The sequence below is a fragment of the Myiozetetes cayanensis genome, unplaced genomic scaffold, assembly GCF_022539395.1.
Source record: "Myiozetetes cayanensis isolate MyiCay16 unplaced genomic scaffold, myiCay2020 scf1, whole genome shotgun sequence".
NCBI lineage: Eukaryota > Metazoa > Chordata > Aves > Passeriformes > Tyrannidae > Myiozetetes > Myiozetetes cayanensis.
The window spans coordinates 68,890,428-68,916,485 of NW_026086604.1; the positions used below are offsets into that span (position 1 = coordinate 68,890,428).

Consider the following 26,058-nt stretch of genomic DNA (forward strand, 5'->3'; position numbering starts at 1 on the left):
GACTTCTTGTCTTTCCTCATTTTTGACTATTTTTCATGCTTGCTGTTTTCTTGGTTTTGCCTCAGGAAAAACAAGCACAACTTACTTTTCCCAAACAGAATCCAACCTTAGCCATATTAGTGCTATGAAAAGTTATCCCTGACATCGGATGCCTCTACTGTGAGGCATCAAAGAGTTGCAAGGTGAATAGTGTTGTATTGGGTTTTGGAACACAATGCTAAGAGAAAAAACGAGATTTCACTAGCTTTCTGCAAAACCTGACTCAAAAATAACGAGAGATTATTGAAAAAAAGAGCTCAGTTTCTCAGAAAGATGTGAAGAAAAATATGATGGGCACAGCATCCTGCCTGAACTTCCTAGCTCTGCTCTGCAAGCTAGGAACACCTCAACTGTGTTTTGAAACTACTGAATTTAGGACTCCCTATTCCTGTCCTGAAGTGTATGTCCAAAACCAGAAAGGAACTATGCTGCTACAGAGAACTCCAAGCTGAAGTTTGGTTGAGTTTCTGGTGCAAGTATCATGTGCCCCCAGAGGAGAAAGACCAACATGGCAATCCACTCAGGTGCAGCTTCCTCAAACTCTGAACAGTTCCTCATCAATGTCTGAGGCTGGTGAGTGTAAAAGGCATTTTAAAATTACTTTATCTCTCTCTGGAATGAATAATCTGATATTTGAAACTCACTGGAAACATAGTCCACTGAAATCACAATCTTTAGACAGTCACAATCACCATACTAGGTATCACTCACAATCTTACATCAAAATGCAACCATTTTCTTAATATGGATAGACCAACAAAGCATCCAAGTCAACATGTTGCTGGCAGAGCTTTAAGGGAAGGGCTTTCAAAATAATAGTTGTTGAACTGAATGGTCTCCAGTAGCATCACTGGAATAAATTGTTATAAGGAGCCCAAAACTGACTATTATGAAAGTGAAAAACCTACATAACTCAGATCACAGAAATTCTTTCATCAAAGCATTTATTTCTAGATTAGGTATAGAAGAGAATAACCTAATAATAACTAGTGTTCAAATACTGCTGAAATTTCTCTAAACTCTTCCACTCATTACAATATGCCTCCAATTACTTTAATGTAAATCTTTAACAGATTTCTACAAAATCAACTAATATTTTGAGGCTCTCCAACTTCAGAAGCTAATAAAATTATATTATAAGAAAACAGATCACCCCAGAAAATGCTGATCACTGAGAAATCAGACCACTGTCTCAATCTCCATATCTAAATCCTGGGCATCCAGTCACCTCAGGAACACCCTTCATTTAGCATGCATGTGCATGCATTTGTTAGCTCCTCACAAAGTCTGTTTGACACAACCTGTAAGGTGATCAGTAGAGAAGTAGATAACAAAAAAGACATGTATTGCCATATTCTAATTTAAAATTTCAGAGACGGTTCAGCCATTGTTTTCCCATCTGCAGCTCAGGGAGACTATGAAATCCTTGGTTCACTGCAGCACCCCACAGACTGGAAGAAACTGTATGGCAGTGGAGAGCAATTCTGAAGTATCTAAATTATCTTGGAGCTTAAGTCTCCTTGACTTTTATTAATAATATTCTGATTTTTAAGACAACCTGAGCTTCTCAGGGGGAGGGAGGAGTGGAGGAATAGCAAACCCACACCAAGAATGCTGTTGAACTTCAGTCCAATTGCAGCCATAGCTGAGAAACATCACAGCTTCCCCCTTGTCCAGCTTAACAGGGAACCTTTATCTACTGTTCCTCTAACTCCTTCCACTAACACACAGTAGTCTGGACATGTTACCCATTTCCTCCCAACCCACAGTTGTTTATCTCCTTAGCATCTGTCATGGCCTAGAAGTTTGGAGCAACTCTGACACCAGTTGCTCTGACGTAAGTTGTTGTTTTGAAGGGACAATACTGTGAACTGTGTATAATACAGGTGTAGAGTCTGCTCAGCTTTCACGTCTCTACAGGCAAGTTCAGAAACACATCATGGTTATATCTTATCTTTCACAGTACTATTGTGGGAGACCCTTAGACTGGCACTGCCTGCATCTCTCCTTTGTGTTCAAAGACACAGTGATGGTTCAGTTTGGGATTATCTTTAACTGGAAAGCCATTATCTCAAATTACCAGAGCTGGAAACTTTCTAATTTTTTTGTCATTTCTCTTCCCTATTTTTAAATCTCTCCCTTCCTTCACTCACTCCCCCCACTCCTGCCTCTCCACCCTGACCTGCTTCTTTGCACTCCTGGAGGTGAAACCAAAAAGCTGCAATTGTGACACTGCAGTTTGTGTGTCACATTGTAACATTTCCACATCCTCCTCACTCTGTTGTAAAAGTACTCTAAGAGGAAGAAGGGCAAATAATGAAATATAGGAAAGCAGGAAAAGAGGAAGCAGCCAAGAGACAGAAGCCCAACTGAAATGCTAAGAATTATGGAGAAGTGACAGAAAGGGAAGCACAGACCAGGAATTATACTTAGTGGCTTTTTTTTTTTTTTTTTAAATTAAAACTAGAAAAACATATAGAGACTTGGCCTCTGCAGTAATCTTCCAGATTACTATTCCTCTCTGATTTTCACCCACTTGATGTGTATTCCCTTTCCCACCTACTTTAAAACAGTTACCAAACTGTCCTGCTCCATGTGCCCCTGGGACTCCTCCAAACCTGAACTAACCACCAGCCCATTCCTTATCTTCATATCAACCAAGAGGAAGGACTCCTCAAATAACTCTTAAAGAAAAGAGGGTAATCGAACATGAAGAAAAGGCTTCCAAATGCTTAGCCTCAGGGTGAGAAGGCGGATTAGGCAATGGTCTTTTTTGCTGGAGGCAGCCCTGGGGAACAGAGTGGTGGAAGAGTACAGAAGGAAATTGGCTAAAGCAGAGTAGGGATTGCCTAACTGGGCAATCCTGCCTGGCTGGCAGCGGATGGAGCAGACAGCTTAGGAAGTCCTTCCACTGAGATCATGTACTGTTCTGTCCCGCTTGTTCAGAATGAAACTTGGCTGGAGCAGAAGGCGTTTGAGATTCACATGAAAAATTTTCTCTTCTCTATTTGCAGGCAAAAGAGATACAAAGTAAAACATGAACCTCTTTAAGAACAGACTGGGAACACCAGCTTTTGACACTCTTCCATTTCTCGGGGAATTTTCATCAAGAATTTGTCCGATAAAAGGGCTGAGTAGAAAGTACAAACTTGAGAAACGACCCTCTATAAATATCACAACACTAACAGTTATGCATCCCTTTTGAGTCAAGCTCCAGTTTTTATCTTATCTGGTGGCTAACTGAATTTTGTAGTTTCTCAGGGAGATAGTGGTGAAATCCTGCATGCAGATGAAGACAGGAGTGTTACACAAAGGTGTACTGTGGTATGTTTATTTTTTCATCACTGCATGAAAGCTATCTTGCTGGAAGAACACTCAAAACCATTTGTGGCTATTCCCCCACAAAGGAGGCTGTTAGGATGTGATAAGAAATGGGCATTAGTAAGGCTTCACTTTCTTTGAAATACTCTTGCACTGAGAATATCAACAGGTACAGCTATTTTCCCTACCATTTATATGTGAATTAAAAAATATCTTCTGGGCCATGTGATCAGTGTTTAGTTCTTTAGCTAAAACGAATGTATTTTGGGATGTGTGGGACAGAGGAGAGATGACACTACATGTATGGGAAGGAGTTAGCAGTTTCCTCTCATGAAGGAGACCAACAGTCCCTGAGATGGAATGACTATTGGAGACCACCATGTCCCACCCCACAGCTCTGACTGTTCTTCCCCTTCCCTACAGATACAGCACCAATACCTCTAGTTTACAAGGGCAGAGTTAGTACACTGCATTATTCTTCTAAGGATGACCTGGTGACCAAAATGTGTAATACTCAGTACATGTATGTGAGGTGAACTATGTCCATTATGAAGGTTTTGTCTAGCTTGTCATATCCTATCTATTACAGAGATGGGCTGGTGTATATTTCAGGTTTGAGGGGCATTACCTGCCTTCTTCTGGCTTTACTAGTTCTGGTCTGGTTTTCACTTCAGTGGAACCCCTCATGATGTAGTTCAGCATGTCAAAAGACAAAAACCAGCCGTGAAGAAGTTCAAGAAATAATGTTTTCTCAAATCAAATGAGTACTGTAAGAGAAAACTTAGATACGGATGTTCTCCACAGCAAATGGATGCAATTTTTCTATTTGACTTTGGATGAGAAATGTCAAGAAAAGAGGCAGAAATACGATAATTTTCTATCAAGCCAGTCATAATGTTACTTAGTGTTAAACCAGAACAGTTGGAAACAGCTAAGCATTTGCCTCCACTGCAACTTTAGCCATAAGGAAGGGCACAAGTAGTTTGGTTAAGGAGCAATACCACAAGGGGAATTTTTTGCTGATGTAAACTTGGAAAAAAAGAGAACATTAATTAGCAATGGAAATGGGTAATATTTGATCCAGTCCTATTCTCAGTTTCTAACCAATTATTAATAGTACTTGTCCATTAATAATTCTTGGTGTCACAAAGAGTAGCCTTCTGCTTCAGCCTATGGAGAATTTGATAACAAACAGAATTTTACGGCCACAAAGAGGGATAAGGCATTGGATGCAGACTGAGGAAATCTAGGTTTAATTCCTAGCTCAGCCACAGACTTCCTGTGTGGCCATGGGAAAGACACTTAATCCATCATGTGCCCTTACTTCCTTATCTGTACATTTTTCAATTCTTTTTTAATGGGGATAAGACTTTTTTTTTTTTTTTTCTTTTTTTCTTTTTTATAATGGGGGACCCAAAAGCCATTTTGTTGTTCAGAGTGATTCCTATATTTAGGTATTATATTTCTATATATTGGGTGATTCCTATATTTGGCCTCTCAAGTGTCCCAACACATAAGGCTGAAATGTGTCCATGCACTGGTCACCCTCCTGGCATGTGTCCCACAGAAGGTAACTAGGGACCACGGAGCAGGCAGCAGTTGTAGCTCCAAAAGGTTGTATCACTTCGGTATTTATGAAAATACCTACAAGAGGCTGTGATGTGTCCTACAGAATTATACAAAGGTATGATTATTGTCCAGCCTTATAAACCTCAGTTACACCCATAAAATCCTGGATATCAAATGCCTGGAACCTTCAGCCAGTTCTCCCTTATCCAGGATTGCTCAAGGTCTAAAGTAGACTTTTCTTCCTCAGACTAATGATGCAGAAGCAGAAAAGGAATGATCTTTTTCCTCAGCTGGCCTTTTCCCACTGTTCCAAGAGAAATGCAAAAATCCCAAAGGTAACTACCTCAAGGAAAAAAAAGCATAAGCTATTTAATATCCAAAGCAGTTTTTAATTTCCCTCTACACTGAAGCCAGTACGGCATAAGTTATCAGTAGTCTCAGAAAGAAGAAAGGGGTTCAGCCTGTATCTTTTATGTGGGAAATGACCTAAAACTGAAAACTCTGTCATCTCCAGTTCAGCTGCAGAGTGCTTCCCATACATGTTCAGTTACGAGGTGTGAAATGTCACTCTACAACCAAATTGCTAAAGTGTTTTTTTTTTTTTTAAATCTTCACAAACATCTCAGCATAAAGAAAAACCTGGACAAGAGTATGAATCTGAAACCCTGACATTTGGGCTTAACTCCCCACTTTATCCTCAGTTGCTCAGTCTCCCAGAACTAGCCGCACTTACTTCTCTGTCCCACTGGCACTGGGATGGAATTTCACTCCTTGTACTGGTACAACCCAGGACTCTTGCCCGTAAAAATCAGGCACAGAGCTGGAAATTAGTTCTCCCTTTTTTCCAAAACTCCAAGCAATACAGTGAATTGCTTCTCTGTACTAAAATCTAGATTAATTAGAAGTTAGGAAATCAATAATTTCCTGATTCCCCAAATGATCTAATCATCTGCTGACAATATTTATTTTATTCCCTCATGTACGATTATCAAATCCTTCATTTATTTACATTTACCTGTTTTATATTTTTCAATCTTGTTTTTCAAGACATGAGGTTTAAAACAAAGCTGAGTACTTTGAACCAAACTAATTCCACTGCACCCTGGAAGAACATACAAGACTTTTTTGCTGCAGCTATTAGAAAAATATATTTGCTCTTTGGTCTCCACAATACTATGTATGGTTTAGATTCCACAGCACAATTGATTACATTTCATTCTGCCCTACCTCACACTTACCTTGGTTAGGACTTGTGAGGCTTAATTAATCAATTATGTATATATAGCCTTAATTAGATTGTAAACTCCTTGGGGCATGCTGTTGGTGTTTGTGCAGTGCCTAGAGCAATAGAGTTCCTTTTCCAGGAAACCCGTGCCACAACATAAATTCAGAGAAAAACAAAAGAAAACAAAACAAACACACATTAAAAAACCAACAAAATCAAACAAAACCCCAAAAACAACAACAAAACAAAACAAAACAAAAAAAAAGAAAAAGAAAAAATACAATTGGGAAAAAATGACAGTAGAAAAACCCAAAGCTTAATTCAGTGCCCTTCTCAGTCTTACACCCACAGCAAGAACTAAAATGGACAGAGGACACACAATTACACACAACTGGAACAAGGTCTGTGCTGTGAAAACTGGTTTCAGAAATTCAGAGAGTGATCAAAACTTGGCCTCCCATGATCTATTCAGACTATCAGTGTTGGCATTTCCTGCAATCTCAGCATTTATGGAATATTTGAAAGTGTCTAGCAGGCAAAGTTTCTGTCAAACTTCCTCTCTGCTCCTAATTGCGTGCCCTGGACAGTGTAAGTGCCTTTTACTTGGAAGAATCCTTTTTAAAGCATCTGCCCAGCTTATGTTTAAAGCACTTTTCAAATATTCCTAAGAAAAAGACACTGCATTGCGTTTTAACTAAACATGATGGATTCTCAGCACAGAAACACCCAAATGTGTGCCCTAACATGCCAGTACACACTAGGAAACCTCCTTTCCCATGAACTACCAAGCTGCAACTCCTGCAAGGCAGAGAATACCCATTGGCACTGTTCAATCCAGGATTCATAATGCACCTAAATTTCACACTAACATCTAGACACTATAGTTGGACTAAGAATGAGGCAAATGGAAAATCATGAAAAACCTTCCACATTAAAGTGCACAGCATCTCTACAGTAGTTGCTGCTTCTTATTAGCAAATGTAAACTTTGGTATCTGTGCTGCACTGTGGAGTACAGCGAAGTCAAGAAAGGAAATGAAATCCTGCTAACTCTACCACTTAGAAACACATACATCCAGAAATACAACCTGAGTTACTAGGTTCTACAGGTTAAGTCAGGTCATGGCCAGGTAGGTTTATCAGAGGATGCAGCAAGCGTATAGACTTGGTCTTCAGAAAACCAACCTTTTCCTGGTAAACTGGTCAGCAGAGATGAAAGTATTGGACTAATGAATGATGTTTTGTTCATTTAGAAGAGAGCAACTCAAGTCTGACTTGTCCAGCACAAAAAGACAAAATCATAATGGTTGAGTGTTTTTGAGCACATAAGACACTCTAATCCCAGTGATCCTAGTATCCTACTTGAAGGCCTTTGGACTCTTGGAAACTGTTAGACACTAGGATTGTCTCTTGCCTCAGAGCAGTTCTAAGAACTCTCCTTGACACCAGGACAAACGAAGAATGGCTCATCCACAGTTCCAAATTCATTTACCTTAAAGTTAGGTAAAGGAGTTGCGGCATGGAGTCCCAGCAAAGGTGATGTGAACCACAGGCTCACACCTTCAGGGTAAGGTGTTTCTTAAGTCTCTGTAGAAGAGAACGTTAAAAGTTTCATTTTCTGTTGTCATCTTTTTTATCGAATGAATGTGCAGTGGCTGTTAGTAGTGCAGGATCGTGGCATGCTGCAGCAAACCTTCCCAGCAAGTCTGGTGAAATTTGCTTCCGCTGATGCAAATGTGCTATTTGCTAGAGCTGCCCATGGCTATCTGATGAACTCCCATCCTATGCCTGAATGTGAAAACACAACCCGCAACCCAGAACGTGAGGATCACTGTGTTCTCAGGAAGTAGGCAACTAATATAACCATTTGTGCTCTGTCTCACTGAGGGTAAAAAAGAGGGTAAAAAACCGCCATTACACAGCAAACACCAGTTTCCACACAGGAAGGCCGGGGACTGCATTGTGCTTAACTATCCTGGCCTATTTTGCACTCACTTGTAGCTCCCCACGATGTACATAAGGAGATTCCCTGAATATCGCTGTCACTTTCTGGGACAGAAGTGCAGAAGGATCCATCACTACATCTGTCAAAGTGGCACTTTTAACCATTCTTTTGTATTTGTTAGTTCAGTTAGCTACTGAAACTTCTCTAAGAAATTTATTGAGTTAGGCATACATTAACTTTTTTTCCACTTTTAGCAGAAAGTTGTGTCTCAAATGAGAAATACGAGATATTATATCTGCATTTTCCAATATTTCAATATTGGAATTATTTCAATACATCGGTCATCTATCCCTCTACTGTGAGGATCACATGTGCACCCCAAAGCTTCATTATGCAATCCAGAATTTGGTATAGGACTGTAAAAGAATCTTCTGGAAAAAACCACTTCATCAGTGTTTCCCCATCTCTCCACTACAGACCTTACCTGAATAACACTGCAAGAAATTAGGTGAATAAAACATTTGAATGCAAGGAGGAACAGCACTCAAGAAGTGTGTGGGAGGGTCTTGAGAGCCCATGCACCCCTCCACTGCTGAGCTGGCAGAGGTAGGCAGGAGAACCTCTTCAGGGCATTGCCTCAGGCAAAGAATGACAGCAGGAAGGATTGAGAGATAGTGTGTGTTTCTCTTTCCTTACCCTATCTTCCCCTATTTTCATGAAGTCCTTGGTGGTCCTTTTAGTACCATGACCCCATCTACCTACACAGCTGCCTTGGCCCAGCAGCTTTACGCAAACTACAAAAACCACGAGTACATGCGGATCTTCCTCAGCTGCTGCCCACTTCCCAAATGGAATTTACACTTAGGTTTCTTATAGGGATACAGACAAGTTAGCAGGAACTAACCTTTTCCTCTTTTAGATTTGAAAAAAATATTTTTATAGCATGGGTTTATGTTGCAGAGTGCATGTCTGGTAAGTCTTAAAAAGAATGAAAAGCTCAGCTTTCAAGATAAATGCTGTTTTGCATATATGTGATGGTTTTTAGGTTTTTACATAGACATAAACATAGAGGAACTTGTTTTTGCAGACACATAATTTTATGTGTTATGACAAACACATATTTGTATGTACATATGTGTGCGTGTGTACATTTACACGTGAAAAGGAGAGAATATGGAATAAATGGCTCCTGTTTGATGGAAAATACATTGCCATTTCAAAGGGCATATTAAGGAGAAGACATTGATTACAGAAAGTTTTAGAAATGAAAAACATTTTTGCACTGTCTTCTTAACACCAAGGGCTGTATCATATATTGTATAAATCAGTCTCACTGCACACAAGAAAGAGCTTATTAGAAATGTTTATGCTGTACAGCAAATATACAGACTCATTAATGTGCATTTACAGAATAAACAATATCAGACTTCTCTAGTCTGTTTAGCAAGGAGAAAAAGAATTCTACTTAACACCACAATAAGCCCATGGTAGGATACCAATTTTACTAGGATCTACTAGCAATGTTGTGGGAAGATTAAATAAATGTGTTACCACAACAGAGGTAATGCCTCATTACCATTATTCCTCCCTCATCTGTTTCCTGTGTTTGGCTCCAAAGCCACTGAAGTCTTTTGCTAGCACAATTATCATTTCTCATTTTTACTTCTACTTGCCATTATGTGGACAAATGGGCAGGAAGCTCAACCCCTCCCCAGAAAAGCCTAGTTCCCATTTGACTTCTATGTAAATTATTGTAGGTCCACACCTGCAGAAGATGAAGCTCCAGTGACCACGCTGGCCATCAGGGCTTCTCCAGCTCTCCTCCAGCATCCAGCCACTGGAGGTGTCAGTTACAAAATTAGGAGGAAAAAGGACAGACAATGACTCAGAAAGTAAGGTGTCATGTCAGTGTAGAAGGGATGTTCTCACCTCTTATGGTTTCAGTCTAGGAAAACAGGAGGATTGCTCTGCTTTGGAAAGCCAGAGACATTCACAGCCTGAATTGTGAATAACAGCCAGCTGGGGGGCAGGGTACAGATGTATCATGGACAATTTGACGCTTCCCTCATATAGGTGTCACTTAGGTGTTTTCCCTTTGCAAATCTCGGCACAAAACCCAAGCAGTGGGTCCCAGTCCACCCCACAACAAGACAAATAAATTTTTATAGTGAATTCTATAGATGCATGTGTTGTTTTCTCCTGAAAATAAATTCTCACATGGAAAGAACTGAAAGGATGTATCTGAAATGTAGACTGAGCATGAGGGAGCAGGAACAGCAGTGTTCCTCAGCAGTGTTCCTAAGCTGGCAGTCGCCATTTCAGTGCTAATGAAACCATCCCGCTTCAACACCAACCACTACCACCACTTCCGAGCATTGCAACACATATTCACAGCAGGAAAAAACAGGCTCCGTAACTCAGTCCATATAATGCTGAGGTGCACAGTACTGTGAACAAGAAGAGACTGATCTCCCTCCAAAAATCCCTTAAGCCACCATTAAAAATCAGAACAGAAAGCTCTTAGCTTAGACAAAAAAACTCAAAAACCATCAAAGATTTGGGAAGTTCAAATCCATAGTGGGGATGTTGGCTGATCACAGCTTCTTACAAACACAGGATGCTTTTAAATGATGAAATATGGAGAATTAATATTTCCTCTTCTTTTAATTGCAACACAAGCTGAAAGTGTCACCAACTTTAGTTTAAATCCACCTTTCCATTGTATTAAACATTTTGTTATGTTACTTAATCAGCAGGGAGGGCAAAATCATATGCAGATACTCTCTATTATATGAAGTAATTAGCAACTCTTTCTAAAGCTCTCAATTATTATTTGTTTTTAAAGAGGGGTCAGGGAACAAGTGAGTTCTTACATCGTTCCATAAAATAATCTAGAAGTTACTCTGTTAAGAGCCACTTCCTCAGAAGTAGCATTTCTAGGGTGAAAAATAAAAAGGCTCATGTGAAAGTTCTCCTTACTCTTCAGTCTATTCTCTTCCCCCTCCCCTTTAAACACTGATATGTGGTTTGGAAGAGTGGAAGTTAATTCATGCTGTTATATTTCTCCAATTTTGTTACACTTATTACACTTTGGGGAGAGGAGAAACAAGGGAAATGGAATGTGAACACTAAAGAGCAAAGCATGTGCCTTAACTTTTCTTTTTGGATCAGGCCCATTTCGGTTGGAAATTGAGAGTAATTTTGTGCTCTCTCTGTCATTTTTTTTCTTTTTTTTTTCTGCAATCCTTCATCTAACTTTTAGACATGGATTTTGGCATGCTTGGATTGAAACCTCACATCAAAGGAGTAGGAGTTACTCACTTCCAAAATTCCCGTTTTATGCCTGTGGTGTTACCATAGCTGATTGTGAAATCACAGATTAGATACCTTCTCAGGATCTCTTTTTATACATATAAACTTAGACACCTAAATGCTTTTGAGCAACATGACCCTAAACTGCAATGGATACAAGAACTAGGTATTATTCCTAACTTCAAAATGTGTAAAAAACAAAGGAAGGGAAGCACACACCAATGAAGGTTTTTTGGAAAACAAATTCCTTTACTAGGAGTTATGTTCCCTGCACATGCACCTTGTAACACAGAACTCACTTCCTGGGGAAGGAGGGAGGGAGGGAGGGAGAGAGGAAGGGAGCAGGAGGTTGCCTCACATTGCAGGCTGCAGGTCTAGCCTGCTTTTAGGCTGCTGCTCTGCTCACTTGCTTGTTCAGGAAGGCAGCTGGATGATGCATGACAGTTTCCAATAAGCTGTCTCTGGAAGCCAAAATCCTGGGATGCTACCTGATCCACCTTCACAAGTTAACAGCTTGCTGTGGTCACACATGTTCACCTCAAATGACATGCTGAGGGTGAGCCTGCAGTGGCTGCTATAGTGTACTTACATACTACATGTGGGGCAGAGCTTTCTCCTGAGAGACCATCTTCTGAGGCTTCAAGAAACCTCACATATTGAGCTCAATGAAAAAGGTTTGGGGATAAATCTCTGTCCTGCTGTAATGCATGGTGTTTGCTCCTGGCTTTAGGACTATAGCTCCAAAAAGGAGCTCTTCCATCCTCTCTGTCATAAGGGGAAAGCTGTGGTGGCATGACCATGCTGTAAATTCTTCCTTGCAAATCTCAAATGTGGGGGATGCAGCCACAGTGACACTGTGTTTGCACATTTCACTGTGGGTCAGAGCCTGGGAAGTTCCCACCTGAGGGGAGAGCATTGCTACAGGTCCTCTGCAGTCAGAAACCACCTCCTCCCAGGAGGCACCATAACACAAGTTGAAATTACAGACTTGTGAGAAGTGGCTGAACAAAATCAAAAAAGCAGCTTGTTCTGAAATGGCACCTCTGTAGAGACAGGTGGTCCCTACACTGTGACTGAGTCCAGCAGTTAAGTTTTCACTGAGGGTGCAGTTCTGAAGAGCAATTTTGGGGAATGAGAACTTGCTGAAGTGAAAAAGCAAGCCTACAACAAAGAATAACCAAGAATTAACACAGAATAGTGGGATGGCTGGTGTTGGGAGGCCAATCCAACCTTTCGATACAGTCATTCCTTTAAAATAACCTGTGGTCTAGCAAGCTCCACTTACAGAGGTCTTCCCCAGCTTAAAATATGCCCACCTTCCAGCCAGAACCTGGTATTTCTGACTTGTGTTGCAGCCACTGCTCAGATCCTGCTAGATAATTTTAACTCCCGAGCTAGAATGGGGCTTATCTCTGAGGCACATCTCTTCTGCTCAGATAAAGAGAACTTCCTCTCACTGCAGATTAGATCTGCAGGCTCAGTCTCAGTACCTAAAGCCACACAACTAAACACACTGCATTTCTCCATTTCAAACAATGCTTGCCACTCTCTCAACACTGAAGAAACAAAACCTGCACAGTTCCCAGGCTTTCCCTGACTTTTACACTGATGTTCCCCCTTCTGAAAACATGGCAGTACCCAGGAAGTGCTCATGAAATTGGCTGCAGCTCCACAAGCTACACACCTCTAAAGAAAAAAGGGAAAAAACCCCCACAGCTTCACCAACTACTGCAACATCATGTTGCCACAGTGGTAACACAGATCATACTACTGCCAGATTGGCCAGGAGTAAAAAAAATCTTCACGACACTAAACAGAAATCACTGGAAACATACAACTCTTTTTAGGATCAATTCTGTCTTCAAGGATTCGATTTTGTCATCGCTGTAGTTGCATCAAAGGACAATTTTTTATGTGCCTGCTTACACAGTGGTTCTGCCCTGGCTTTGAATGGGCTGAGAGAACTGCACTAATACAGGACAGCCTTCGCTGGGGCTGTGGTGGCCCTGTTTTTCAGGCTGGCTCACTCTCCCTTCCAGAAACTACTTCCAAGTTTGTTTTGAAAATGTTCACCTTTCATTACTTGAAGCAAGCATTTTTAAGTTTGATAAAGGAATCCACCTTCACTTACCAGGCTGGTTTCCACTCGCCTTGTGAAAATTTGTGCACATTTTTCTAAGTCCCAAGTCATTACATAGATCAGAGCTTGTCTCTGGCTCGACAGCAAATTCCCAGTGGAATACCTGGGTCTTCTGTGCCTCACTCTAGCACACTGTTTCACACTATGCACATGCAAAACACACCTTTGAAGACCGGTATATAACATATATCCCATACAGCATATGTAAGGGCATTAATAAAAATTGTCTTGGCTTTTCCTACTAAACCACCCCATCTTCCCATCTTTATACAAATCCTCAGATGAGTTTTGCAGACAAAATGAAAATGTTCCTGACAAAAATATCTCCTACGTTCCTGTTAAAAACAGGTAAGTCATACTGGCAGAATCTCAGAGCATGCAGTACCAGTCTACACTGGAAAATGTTACTTTGGGGTTAGAAATAGGGGCTTCAGACCAAACAAGAGGGGAGATTCCCAACTTCCCTATTTTTCAAAGTTCCTAAAATATTTTAGCTACAAGTTTTTCAATTCCTTCAGAAGCCTCCTCAGTTGGGCTTTCAAGCCCTGTTTCACTGAGGAGGGTTAAAGATAATTCTTAAAGCCATTAGGGCTACATCAGGGGAGACAGCAATTATCACCAATTATTTACAAAGGCTCATCAGCTTCTACACACTTTCATACCTTTAAGCAGCAGAGATGTTCACCTGGAACCCAAGCAAATAAAACACATCACACAGCCCTCCAGGTTACTTTAGCTCCCTGAATTTAGTTCTCTGAACGTCCACAGGCACACATACCACCTGTGCATTTTATTATTCACACACAACACACTTCCTTCATAGCCACTGGATTCCCACAGGAGAAGGTGCAAAGACACTTAGCTCTGGCAGTTTTTTTTCTTCAGCCCCTTTCCCTGCCTAACAGAATTACCGGGCATCAGTGAGCTGGACCTGTCTAAACCACAGGACCGATTTTGCAAGCTGGGGTGTGGGCACTTCTCCTTTTGTCTTTTCTCCCTTTTCCCCTCTGTCTGCAGCCTTTCCACACTTTTACTCTGTCTCCACCCAGCTGTGTGTGAGTTGCAGCAGATTTATGTAATGGCAAGCTGTTGTGGTTGCCTGGTGGCCCCTCAGCAAGGCTTGTGTCCCTGCTCTCAAATGACTGAGCTCCTTTTAAGGAAATAAAGCACCGAAGCTGTTCAGAATGGGGACACTTTCCTGCACTAGTAACTAGCTACTCATGCAGGTTACAACCTCTGAATGCCCACGGCTGGGAGGGAAGATCCCTGGGTTGAAGACAATGTCAGGGTCCACGTGATGTCAGGCACCAAGGCCTGCAGCTATAAAGGCTTCTGCTTCAAAAACTGGATTGTGGGAGGGAGGTAACATCAGCACTCGATATTTCCCCCAGAGGAGAAAAATGTCAAAAAAGTGCTTTCCTTTTACTATCTCTTCCCATACTAATATCCTTTATTTTAAACAAATAGAATTTATAATTTCATATAAATCTCATCTGTTTACTACTGATGTCTAAGTTCACCTTGACTTGTTACTTTGGACATTCTCTGTCAGTTGTATAAGTTTCAATCTAATTTTGTGAGATTACTTCTCCCCACCTCTTAAAAAGAAGATCTGTAGACATTGTATATTCCAGGTTCAGACAGTAATCTGTGACGATGGTGGTAACCCTTGACTTCTGTCTTGGAAGTTTATGGCCATCTGCAGCCTCAGACAGCTGTCTGTGCAGAAGCAGTGAGCCCATAGCCTCTTTCTGAGGACAGTAACAGTGTGAGATGGGTTTTTGTCTTTTACCCATTGATGGCCAGCTCTGGTATCTACAGTTATGGATAAAGAAGGTACTGCCTACCTTCCTAGCCAAATAGTCTGAAATAGGCTACAAAGCACTAATTCTTAATGGAATGGAGTTTCAGTGGGATGTGTTTTTCTAAAAAAAAAAAGACCAAAATTTTGAAAAGTCATTTAGGAGAGATGGTAAAACAGAGTCTCTAGTGCCTTAAAGAGCTGTGAAAATCAGCTTTGCTGAACACATTCCCTGTGCTTTCTAGAGAAACTAAATGTAGAACAGATGGGTGAGAAGAATAAAAAGAAAATAATAAAAAAAATTACAGGTGCCAGATCAGCCTGAGAAGTAAATCTGGGGTGGAGAATAGGACCAAGAAGAAAGAAGATCTAGTGGACAGAGCAGCAGAAATTGAGCTTGCAGGAGGAAGCTGCTCAACACATAGTGGCATTCTGGGGATTACAACATTAAAATCATAACAAGCTCATCAAGGAAATGAGCAGTGATCAGAACAAGTCTTTCAATGTGTTTCTGCTTTGCTGTGATATTTGAGGTTATTACTAGAAATAGTTGATGCCTTTACTTCCTTAAATTACCTTCTCACACTTGATGATCATTTTTGCACTGACAAGAAGCAACCCATGTCTTGAGTGTTCCCCCTGTCTGGGGACATAAGTCAAAACATACATTTCATGAACCTCTGGATACCTCTCTCCAGTCATTTTAAGTGAGAACTCAAAAACTGAAGGTACCCAATAAAATCTGGCAAGTGAATGGAGGACTTCAACATCATTCTTAGAGCAGGAGAGATATTTCAAACAATTCTCTTTATCAGCTCTATAGTACCACGTTTAAGTCTCATTAGAGGTTTGGAAGAAGCATGAAAGGAGATTTTTCAAAACACATAGAGGAGATAAGGCCTATATTTCTTTACTAAAAATATCGTATTTCCCCTAATCTTTGGCTTTTAAAATGCTAAATTGATGAAAAAGGTAGTTAAATTTTTGATTCCAGGGTTAAAGATTTCATGAAGTTTTACGAGTAATCATGAGTAAGCAAATGGTCATTTGAACATTTCTACCTCACAGGCTGTTAAAAATTAACAACAGATTTCTCAGCTAATTTTAGTAGGATAAGGTAAATACTTACTCTTCATTTAATAAACCTTCAATTCCCATCATTACCTCTATAGTACTACATATACAAAAAAGTCCTTCAGAATGTAGAGTCTCTCCTCCGTAAATATCTGACTCAAATTCCTTGGTGCATGCCAAGGACAGTTGATCTTTCAGGGTCTTACAGATTAAGTGAGATGCACTGAAAATCCTATGTTAAAATACAACAAAATTCACTGGGAATTCCCTTTTGATGAAGGAAACAGATGGGACATTAGGAAATTCATACAGAGAAAAACTGTTGCCTGGCCAGTCAGTTATCACAGGCCACAGTCTATCTCCCACCCACAAGATATACATCTATAATGTCAGTGGGTCTACAATAGTCTCCCATCTATCTTTCATTTTTTCAAATTACTTTTTCAGCTCATCCTTTTCTACCTAAGCTTGTTGATAAATAGAGGTGAGAAACAAGCCTGTCTACTCTGCCATGCCACTACCTACATAGAAAGACAGTCCCCTTCATCCCTAATACAGCTACGGGATCATACAGGCCAAACACTACTCCTAAGGCATAGGTTTATTCCTAAGGGATTTTCTTTTGATGAAGACCCAGAACGTGCACAGCAATCCCATGGCTCCTGATATGACTGGGGTATGTGATCAGATTGTCTTTGTAAAACAGAAGAATTAATTTTTTCAGTAGACTCTTTTCAGAAAGTTAGTTTAGGGCTAGAAAAAAGGAGCAGTAGAAGTAAAGATTGTATGCAGCTTTACAGAAAAGACAAACATTGCAAGCAATGGAGTTGATACCTACAGATCATCCATAAAACAGAGTATTATGACTGTTGACTATGTTCAACAGGACATCACTACAAGATGTAAGCCTTGCAAACAAAAGACCTAAAGGATAGAGAAAGCGGCTGTAGAAAAATGTTGAAGTTAGGACATGGAAAATCTAATTTACTGCTGACTAATGAGAAGAACAGATAGCACTTATCATATTAGGATACCAAAATTATTACAGTAACTTCTAATATGTATTCTATTGCTGTATGATTGAACTGTTCAGAGAATTATGACATCATCAGCAAATATAAAGTTTGATTTTTGTGAAGTAAAGAAAATTCAATGCAATCAAAAATCCTGTTTGTTTGGGATAGAATGAAGAACTTAAACAATTATTTTTTAAATTAAGGGCTAAATATTTTGTTGAGTTTCATTACTGTGGGAGAAAAGAGACTTAACTCTTTTTATTGAGTTGATATGCAAGCAGTTAAGGCAAGATTTTGTCCAAAGATCTTCGGACTGAAAAACAAAGCACTGGGTAAGCGATCATATTATTAATAAACATCTTTAAAAATTAATTTGTTCATAAGATATGTCAATATACATGTGGGAGCTGAACTTTGTGCTCAAATTTTTGGCAAGAGTGGATCAAGTGGTAAATAAAGTGATGATGTACTCTCTAGTAGCCATTGCTGAAGTTTGGGAGCAGGTTCTATTCCCAATGCTGACACCATCCTGCTGTATTACCTTCAGTTGGTTATTTTGCTTTCTGTGCCTCCCTTCTCACCTAATATCCTTTACTGGAATTCCTCAGACAATAAACATTTAAAGGTAATTGCAATCTTTCTATAAAAAGTCTTCCACTCTGATCCTCATTCTTACAATAGGAATGTAAAAATGATGAGCAATACTTTTATTTGTGGACAAACTAATGTATTTTGATAGTCACTCCTTTCCAGAAATATTTTTATCATGTAGGGCATTGATCACAGCATTCTGGGAGTCCTTCCCCCCTTTTTTTTACCCCTTCCCCCATCAGTAAACAAGCATGGTGCTCAAGTAATATCATTTAGTCTTTTTTTAATGCACTGCAAGTGAGTAGATGCATGTATTAGTCATTGCTAGTCCTTGGTGTGGAGTCTGGGATCCCTAAGAAGAATCAGGATTTTGCACAATCATCTATGGACAATAACTTATTTTAACCCATACAGATTTTATCCATTGTGGATTTTTATCTAGCAGAACAAAAATCAAATGTTTTCTAAAGTTCTGCCAGGCAAAAAAATCAAGGATAAATGAAGATTCAATATTGGAATCTGAAACATATGAATACTACGTGTGTTCTAATGTGGCATTTCTAGAGAAATCTGCATAGCAGATAACATTCAAGATAACATTCAAATTAATAATAATAATGAAAATATCTGAGAGTTTAGTGAATTTTTATCAAATCTGAGTTCAATAATTTTGACCTGGAATCACATATTTAATCCATTCCTAGGCAAAATGGAATATCTTTCCTGGAGAGAATTTTATACAACCAATCATGCTTTAGAAAGAAGATAAATAGTAGGATCTTTGTAACTTCTCTGTGGATGAAAATGCCTTTTCCAAAGCAAAGGTTGCACAAAAAACACTAAGCACCTTAGTAAGACAAAAAGGCACAGGATCTCCCTGTATACCAGTTTGTTATACAGTACTTTAACATTATCTACTATATTATCTACTCGTATTTCTTATCAGAGTGGACTTGTCATCTTACCCAAGATTCTGTCACTCTTAGAACTCTGTTGTCCTCCAGTACTAGTTGAAAGGTCCTCTGGCACAGGCATAGGTTCATCTGGGTCATCTGGGACATCACTAATTGGAGGACTTTCCTTTCCTAGTAGTGAAGAAAGTAGCAGCAGTTAGTCATCAGAGTAGCCTCATTTTCAAATATTACCATAAGAGGAACTACAAACCAAATAAAACCTAACAAAACCCCTAAACACTATCTAAAGCGTGATATTCTCAGGACCAAAACCTACTCTCCTGTTTTTTCCCTTACTCATAAGGGAAAACTTATGAGTACAGGGGAATCATATTTGTGAAAAGAATGCATGCCAATATCTCTTCCAAATTTACTGAAGGCTGGATACACAGTAATCAGCATCACCATTCTGGATATTTGTAAGACATAGGTATGTTCTCTAGCTGTTACACTCAGAAGATCCAGTTTAGCCAACACAGACTGACAGATTAAAAAGGTTATCAAATGGACATCCTTTGTAAAAAATTTCCTTCATTCCACAAGTACTCCTTGAAAGCACACCCAGATTTGCTTCAAAGACATAGTGAAGTCTAACCTACAAGTATTCTGGGGTTCCAAAAGAATTACTCCAAAAGTAAAATTTTATCTTCAATTAAAAATTCAACTACAACTTCAGTAAGCTTCACCAACACCAACAGATCAAGCTTTGGCTGGTCCTTGTGATTAAAAGCAATGAAGTGCCTGTAATTCCCAGGACTTTTTAAAACATGGACAGAGTTCATTCAACCTATGACTTCAAGAGTTTTATTGTTTTTATTTGCAAAGAGGAAACAAATCCCAATATCTTGTGTACACAAGGTTATGCAGAGGAAAACAGTTTGGTGCTTTAATGTATTATAAGTATTGTGGAACTGTTTTAGTGCTGAATACAATACAGTAAGAAAAAGAACTCTCTTGCTAAGTACTGCGCTTCCAGAAATGGTGATGATTCTTGGTTCAGCTCTCAGTACCAGCACACATGTCCTGCCCACAGTAATATCCCTGTCTTGCAGAGCTTCCTTTAAAATTACTTCACATATCTCTAACAGAAGCATACCTTGGAAACAATTACCAAAAGAATTATCTAAGTGATTAGTTTCATTGACTATTACTAAAAGGCTGGTCTTTGCAATAATAGCAAAGAATAGAACAGGTCCAGAGCAGGATTTGAACCCAATAATGTTCACATAAGACCCTTATTTCCAAAATGGAGATGTTACCAAATTACATTGATGCAATCTGTTAGACATCCTGTGGCAATCGGCACACCAGCAAGGGCAGTAATTTCATGACACAAAGCCCTAACAAATTAGTGTTTTCTTCCTAATGAGAACTCCCTCATTAAAACACAAACATTTATTAAACCTGAAAACACTTATCAGAAAAGGAAAAACTAAAGCAAATATAGCTTACTTAAGTGACAGCAGTTTAGTGATGCCAGCTATGGACTACATCTGAATGAAGCAAATGGTTTCCTCCCAGCTGGATGGAGCAAAGCATTGTGCTTTCTGATCTATACTGATCACAATGGTGAGAAATGACAGTCGTCTTCCAAATGAGGTGTTTTGGCTTGTTTGCAAAAACCTATGTTTAAATGAATGAAATGAGTATTTGACTGCACTTCTCAATGACGCACCTATCAAACTGTGGAATAATCTCTGAGTGGAGTGGTGCGAGCAGCATCAGGTGAACCATCTAAAACTGCAGCCAGAAGGACTCAAGGGTAATGAAGAAACAGTACTGCACTGGCAGAAGGACTAACTAGAGGATTTCATAAGGTCCCCCATATCCAGTTTCTGTGGGATATTCTTAAATGGGCAAAATCACACCCACTGGATGCAAGTGCAAGAGCAAAGGTGGGTTACATAAATGCAAAAGAGGGAATATGAATGTTACAGCAAAGGAAAGTAAAAACAGGAAGTAAGTTCTTTAAAACAGTTTTTGCCATTTACCATTTAGCTCCTTACTTAGTTATTTCTGTAGTTTTCTGGGATGTAAGGAACTTTATAGAACTGCCAGCAACTTTCCAAAACAAGTCCCATCCTGCCAAGTTGAGGTATCTATTACAGATAGGATGGATGGGAGGAAAACCAGCTGAAATCTTTCAGTTTGTTCAACACATTTTCCAACATACAGGAAAAAAAATCCCCACGTTTAATCAGAGGGCAACCGGCAGCCTGGCAGCTCTCTTCACACAACCTGTGGGTTAAGGAAATTTGTTAAAAAGTAACAGTAACCAAAAGCCACCTGCATCTTCCAAGGATCAAACTGTGCTCCCAGTTACAACAACGGAAGTTGGTGCTTTGACTTAGTCTAGATTGAGAACATTTACCCTAAAAACCTGAAGAGGTTTTTTGGCTACAAACCAATATAAACTCATAATATCAGACCTATGAGATAACAACAGATAGCAAATAAAATAAAATCTTTCTTAGTGTGTCATTAGGAGTTCTACAATATGCAGGTGTAGTGGGTTTCTATGGCTGGGTTTTGGTAGTTGGGGTGTGGTAGGAGCTAAAGAGTGTGGCTTCTGTTAGAAGCAGCTAGAAGCTTTCCCTGTCCCGTGGAGCCAATGCCAGCCGGCTCCAGGATGGACTTCCTGCCACTGGCCACGACCAATCAGGAGTAACAGTAATGCCTCTGTGATAACATATTTAAGAACAAAAGATTGTGGCACGAAATTCCAGCCAGGGAAGAGCAGAGTGAGAACATGGGGACAGCAATGCAGACACCAAGGTCAGTGCAAAAGGAGGGGCAGGAGGTGCTCCAGGCTCTGGAGTTGAGGCCCTGCAGCCCGTGGTGCAGACCATGGTGGGGCAGCTGTGCCCCTGCAGCCCATGGGGGACCATCGGGGTGCAGAGACCCACCCGCAGCCCATGGAGGAGCCGTCCTGGAGCAGGTGAATGCATGAAGGAGGCTGTGACCCCGTGGGAGGCCCAAGATGGAGCAGGGTCCTGCCTGAGACCTGCAACCTGTGGAGAGGGAAGCCCACACTGGAGCGGGTTTTTCCTGGGTAGGACTTGTGGCCCTGTGGGGGACCCATGCCAGTACAGGTCATTCCTGAAGGACTGCACCTCATGGAGGAGTGACCCATGGGACAGCAGTTTGGGAAGAACTGCTGCCCGAGGGATGGACTCACAGTCCCATCACTCAAGGACTGTCTCCTGTGGGAGGGACCCCATGGGAGCATGGGGAGCACTCCTCTTCCTGAGCAGCAGCAGAAACAACAACTGACCCTAACCCCCATTCCCCGTCCCCCTGCACTGCTGGCAGGGAGGAGGGAGAACATGGAAGGATGGAAGGGTGGGGGGAAGGTGTTTTTAAGACTGTTTTATTTCTCACTTTTTGGCTCTTATCCTGTTAGTAATAAATATAAGTAACCTGTTAGCAGACAAGTACTTTTGCAGTGGTGAACTCTTTGGTTCACTAAACACGTATCAGTCTTCTACTTGTAAAATTAATAGACATTTGCCCAGGTGGCATGAATCAGACTAGTCTCATGGACTTGGTGAGGCAGGAGCTTGACATTGGGTATGCTTCCCTCTTTGCAGGAGACTGCACTTAAGAAAACTCGGTAAACTTGACTTTAATGACCCATTTAATATAATTTGATTTCTTGTTGCACATGATTGAGAAATCCCTACACGTAAAAAGACAGGGTAAAAATAGTGAATTTAAAATAGATCCATTTATTGTATCTTGGATTCTAGAGCATCATATTTGCATTTCATGCCTTAACTACATCTAAATCATTACACCATGCTAAGTTTCCTACTGTACAGCAATCTTAAAGATATGCAATCTCACTAACATTCTTTTGCCAATGAATTTAGAATTGCAAAGCGGGGAGGGGGGGAAACAAAGGATGGAATGCTTTCCCATTTAATTTCCAACAGGCATGCCCAGAACAATAACTGATTGAAGGAAAAGGAGCTCAAAAACCCTCAGTACCTAGTGGCCAGTACTGGGGAAAATTACTAAATAGAGTGAAGTAAAGTATAAACAATATAATCTGATCTTGGAAGGAGAGGGTGTTTTTTGGTTTTGGGGGTTTCGTTTTTGTTTTTGTTTAATTACTTATTAGAAAGAGCCACCTTATCTATAGAGTTGAATTTCTGTTTCTGGCACTGCCACCGATTTGTGGTGCTCTTGGTTTCTACAAAAATAGGGACAACTTCAATTGTAGTCTGCAACAAACATTCCTTCAATTCAGCCTGCATCTCTGAAAGATGGTCTCAGATTTCCAAACACTGCCATTTCTGTGTGAAAATGGCTAGAGTAGAGACTATTCCTTACAATAGTGTCTGGTAAGACACTCAACTTCTCTCTATTTGAGTTTCCTCTTCTCTGCCCTAGAAATAAAATTGAAGGCATAAGGATGAGAGGAAGGGAAAAAAATGCCCAGCCCAGCAAAGTTTTAGCATCCTTTATTTCTGTCAAAAGTCCACAGCCTGGTGTTCCTTTAACAAGCCCATCCAGTTCCGAGAGCAATTTGGTTCATAGCAGGATGGTGCTGGCAGTGCTGCAACTGTTGAAAAAAAAGCCAGGGCAGATTTCCTACAGAAATCCCTATCCTGTCACAAACTAACATTGGGTGTACTTAATACCAAAGGTTGTTTCCTATGCAAACACTAGAATCACTGGAAAGATCATTCAAGAAAAGCAACATAGAATTTTTCTGGATGAGAGTCACAACCCAGTTCACATCTCCTTTTCACTGGCAGAAACTTAAATCTCCAGTGATGAAAAGAGAGTCACTGCAATGGGAGCCAGGCTCTCAGGTGGCAGACACCAGCCCAGGATACACTCACTTCCACCTTTCCAGGTCCTATCAAGAACATCAAATGCAAACCTCTTCTTCCTGCTTTTGCAGAGCCCAGTACAGTCTGTTTTGTGGTAGGGGATCTTTTAATGTTAGATGTGGAAACAGTTGTACCACTTTTTCACCTTCCTTAACAGTTAGGCACTACTAGAAGAGAGAAAAAAAAAAAAAAAAAAAGGCAGGAAAAATACTGCTTGTTAAGTGAGATATTATCTGTGTTTTCTGACTCTCGTGTATGGGTGCCGGATACCGTTTGGTTAAATGTATGTCAGTTCTCTCCTCATTTCAGAACTGCAACTGCTTGCCTCATGAAATATCGCTTTCAGGAGAAAAATAAAAAGTGTGAACTCTGTGTTAGTCACACAGTATTTCAGTTCCTCTGGGAGTCAGCCATGCCTGGATTCCCAGAGGTGGGAATGCCAGTGTGCACATAGGGTTTGGTTTGCTCACACTCCTTTTACTCTGTCTTGGCCCAGCAGGCCCCTGCCACACCTGAGGCAGCTGCAGCTGCGTAAAGCACATGGCTGAAAGACAGCGCTGTTGAGCTGAGGAGACTGTTTCTGGAGATTTGATTCATTTCTGGGTTAAAAACCAAAATGCTCCAAAGAAACCCACCAAATCAATTTTATTTTTTTTTTTTTTAAACACAACCAAGTGTGTTAGTGAACCCAGTCACTTGATTCCATGGACCCAGAGAGTAAGTTACACCTGATAAACATTACTCATAGAACAGGAAAAATAAATAAAAGTGTTTTAAAGCTGACAAGACAAAAAATCTCATGCTCCTGAATTTGTGCAATTGTTTGACTGGTTCCCTTGTCATGCAAGGAAGCCTCCCAGAAGCATGTAAAACCCCAGAAGAAGACAAGGGTAAAAACTCCTTTCTGGATTCACCAGCCTGTGAGAAAGAAGTAGAAAACATCCCTGTAGCTTCAGATCCTCCACTTTTGAGGTCTAATAAGAGCTTATAAGGAGCCAGTATCTGTGGAACCTCATCTGACAAGCACTAAACATTGAGTGTTTTTAGTGAGTGAACTCACTAAAAAGCTGAATTCACAGACTACTCATATCATAAATGAAAGTAAATTAGCAAGTTCTTTCTTTGGCCAGTTGCTCACAAATCCATCTAAGGATCTAATACAACTCACTGCCTCTGCTCACAGAAAGTACCAGATGTTCAGTGGCAGAAATGGCAGGAAGAGTTCAAAGCTGACTTTTTTTCCCCTTTAATCTGTTTGTGTAGGTCTACCTCTTGTCAGAGGTAACTTTCTTTTTCCAAGAAAATCCTCTCTCACCACAGAACAGTACTGTTGCAGGATATGCTAGAAAAGCTACAAGGCTCAGCGAAGTACTACAGGGGTTCAAATTGTAGAAAACTTTGAGAGTTACAAATTATATACACAGATATTCATCTATTATGCACATATTTATATACACACAATCATTCAAAATGGCAAAGTTTCTTGCAAGTCTTCCCTGTCAAGGGAGAAGCAGAACACAAGGCAGGCAAAGTGTTTGACCTTCTAATGCACTCCTTGACTCAAGGCAGAATCTCCCACACTGCTCCTCTCCATGTAAAAAAAAAAAAAGCAACTCTCATAAGAAATAGTAGGTGTGGAGCTCAAATTCACATTGTGGTGAAGAGTACCACAATGGTTAGGTGTGGGTATCCAGGGTAGTCATGCTGCTGCAGAGGAAGAGGATGTCAGCACTCCTCTCCCTAAGGAGCTCACGCAAGTAGGAAAGGGTTTCTGCAGCAGGCAGAGAAGCTGGACCCGATTCATGGTGCCTCTCACTGCTCCGAGCAGATCCACAGTGCATAAAGGATTAAAACCCCACTGCTTTTCCTGCTAGGGCCACACAGGTTTCAAGCACAGTGTGCATAGGACAGGTTTTATTTCATTTACAAATTGGTTCAGCGTGAGACAAACTGTAATGTGTAAGTATATCCAATATATACACAATTTAAAATTGGTTACCTGAGGAGGGGAGTGCAACGTGCCTCCACAGGGCTGACTAGGAATGACTTCTCTATAATAAACATAACTGGTAATCTTCTGTTGGCATTGGCATGAAAGATTATTATATTGCTGCTCTTGCAGACAAAACTTGTGACTGACTTTCAATTCTCAGATGACATTAAAAGTCCTCTGTTCCAATTTTTGAAAAAACTTCTCAAAATTTTTAGAAAGGAGGAAGTCAAAAAAAAAAA

At 40.3% G+C, this 26,058-nt stretch overlaps 1 protein-coding gene across 10 annotated transcripts in view; it reads right to left on the reverse strand.

The window, feature by feature from the left end:
* IKZF1 (IKAROS family zinc finger 1) overlaps positions 1-26,058 on the reverse strand; it is a 69,593-nt gene that overhangs the window by 30,099 nt on the left and 13,436 nt on the right. For all 10 annotated transcript variants that reach the window (XM_050322012.1, XM_050321996.1, XM_050321979.1 and 7 more), the window contains exon 3: positions 18,998-19,117. In XM_050322012.1, coding sequence (XP_050177969.1) covers positions 18,998-19,117 — 120 coding nt within the window. The remainder of the gene's footprint in view (positions 1-18,997; positions 19,118-26,058) is intronic.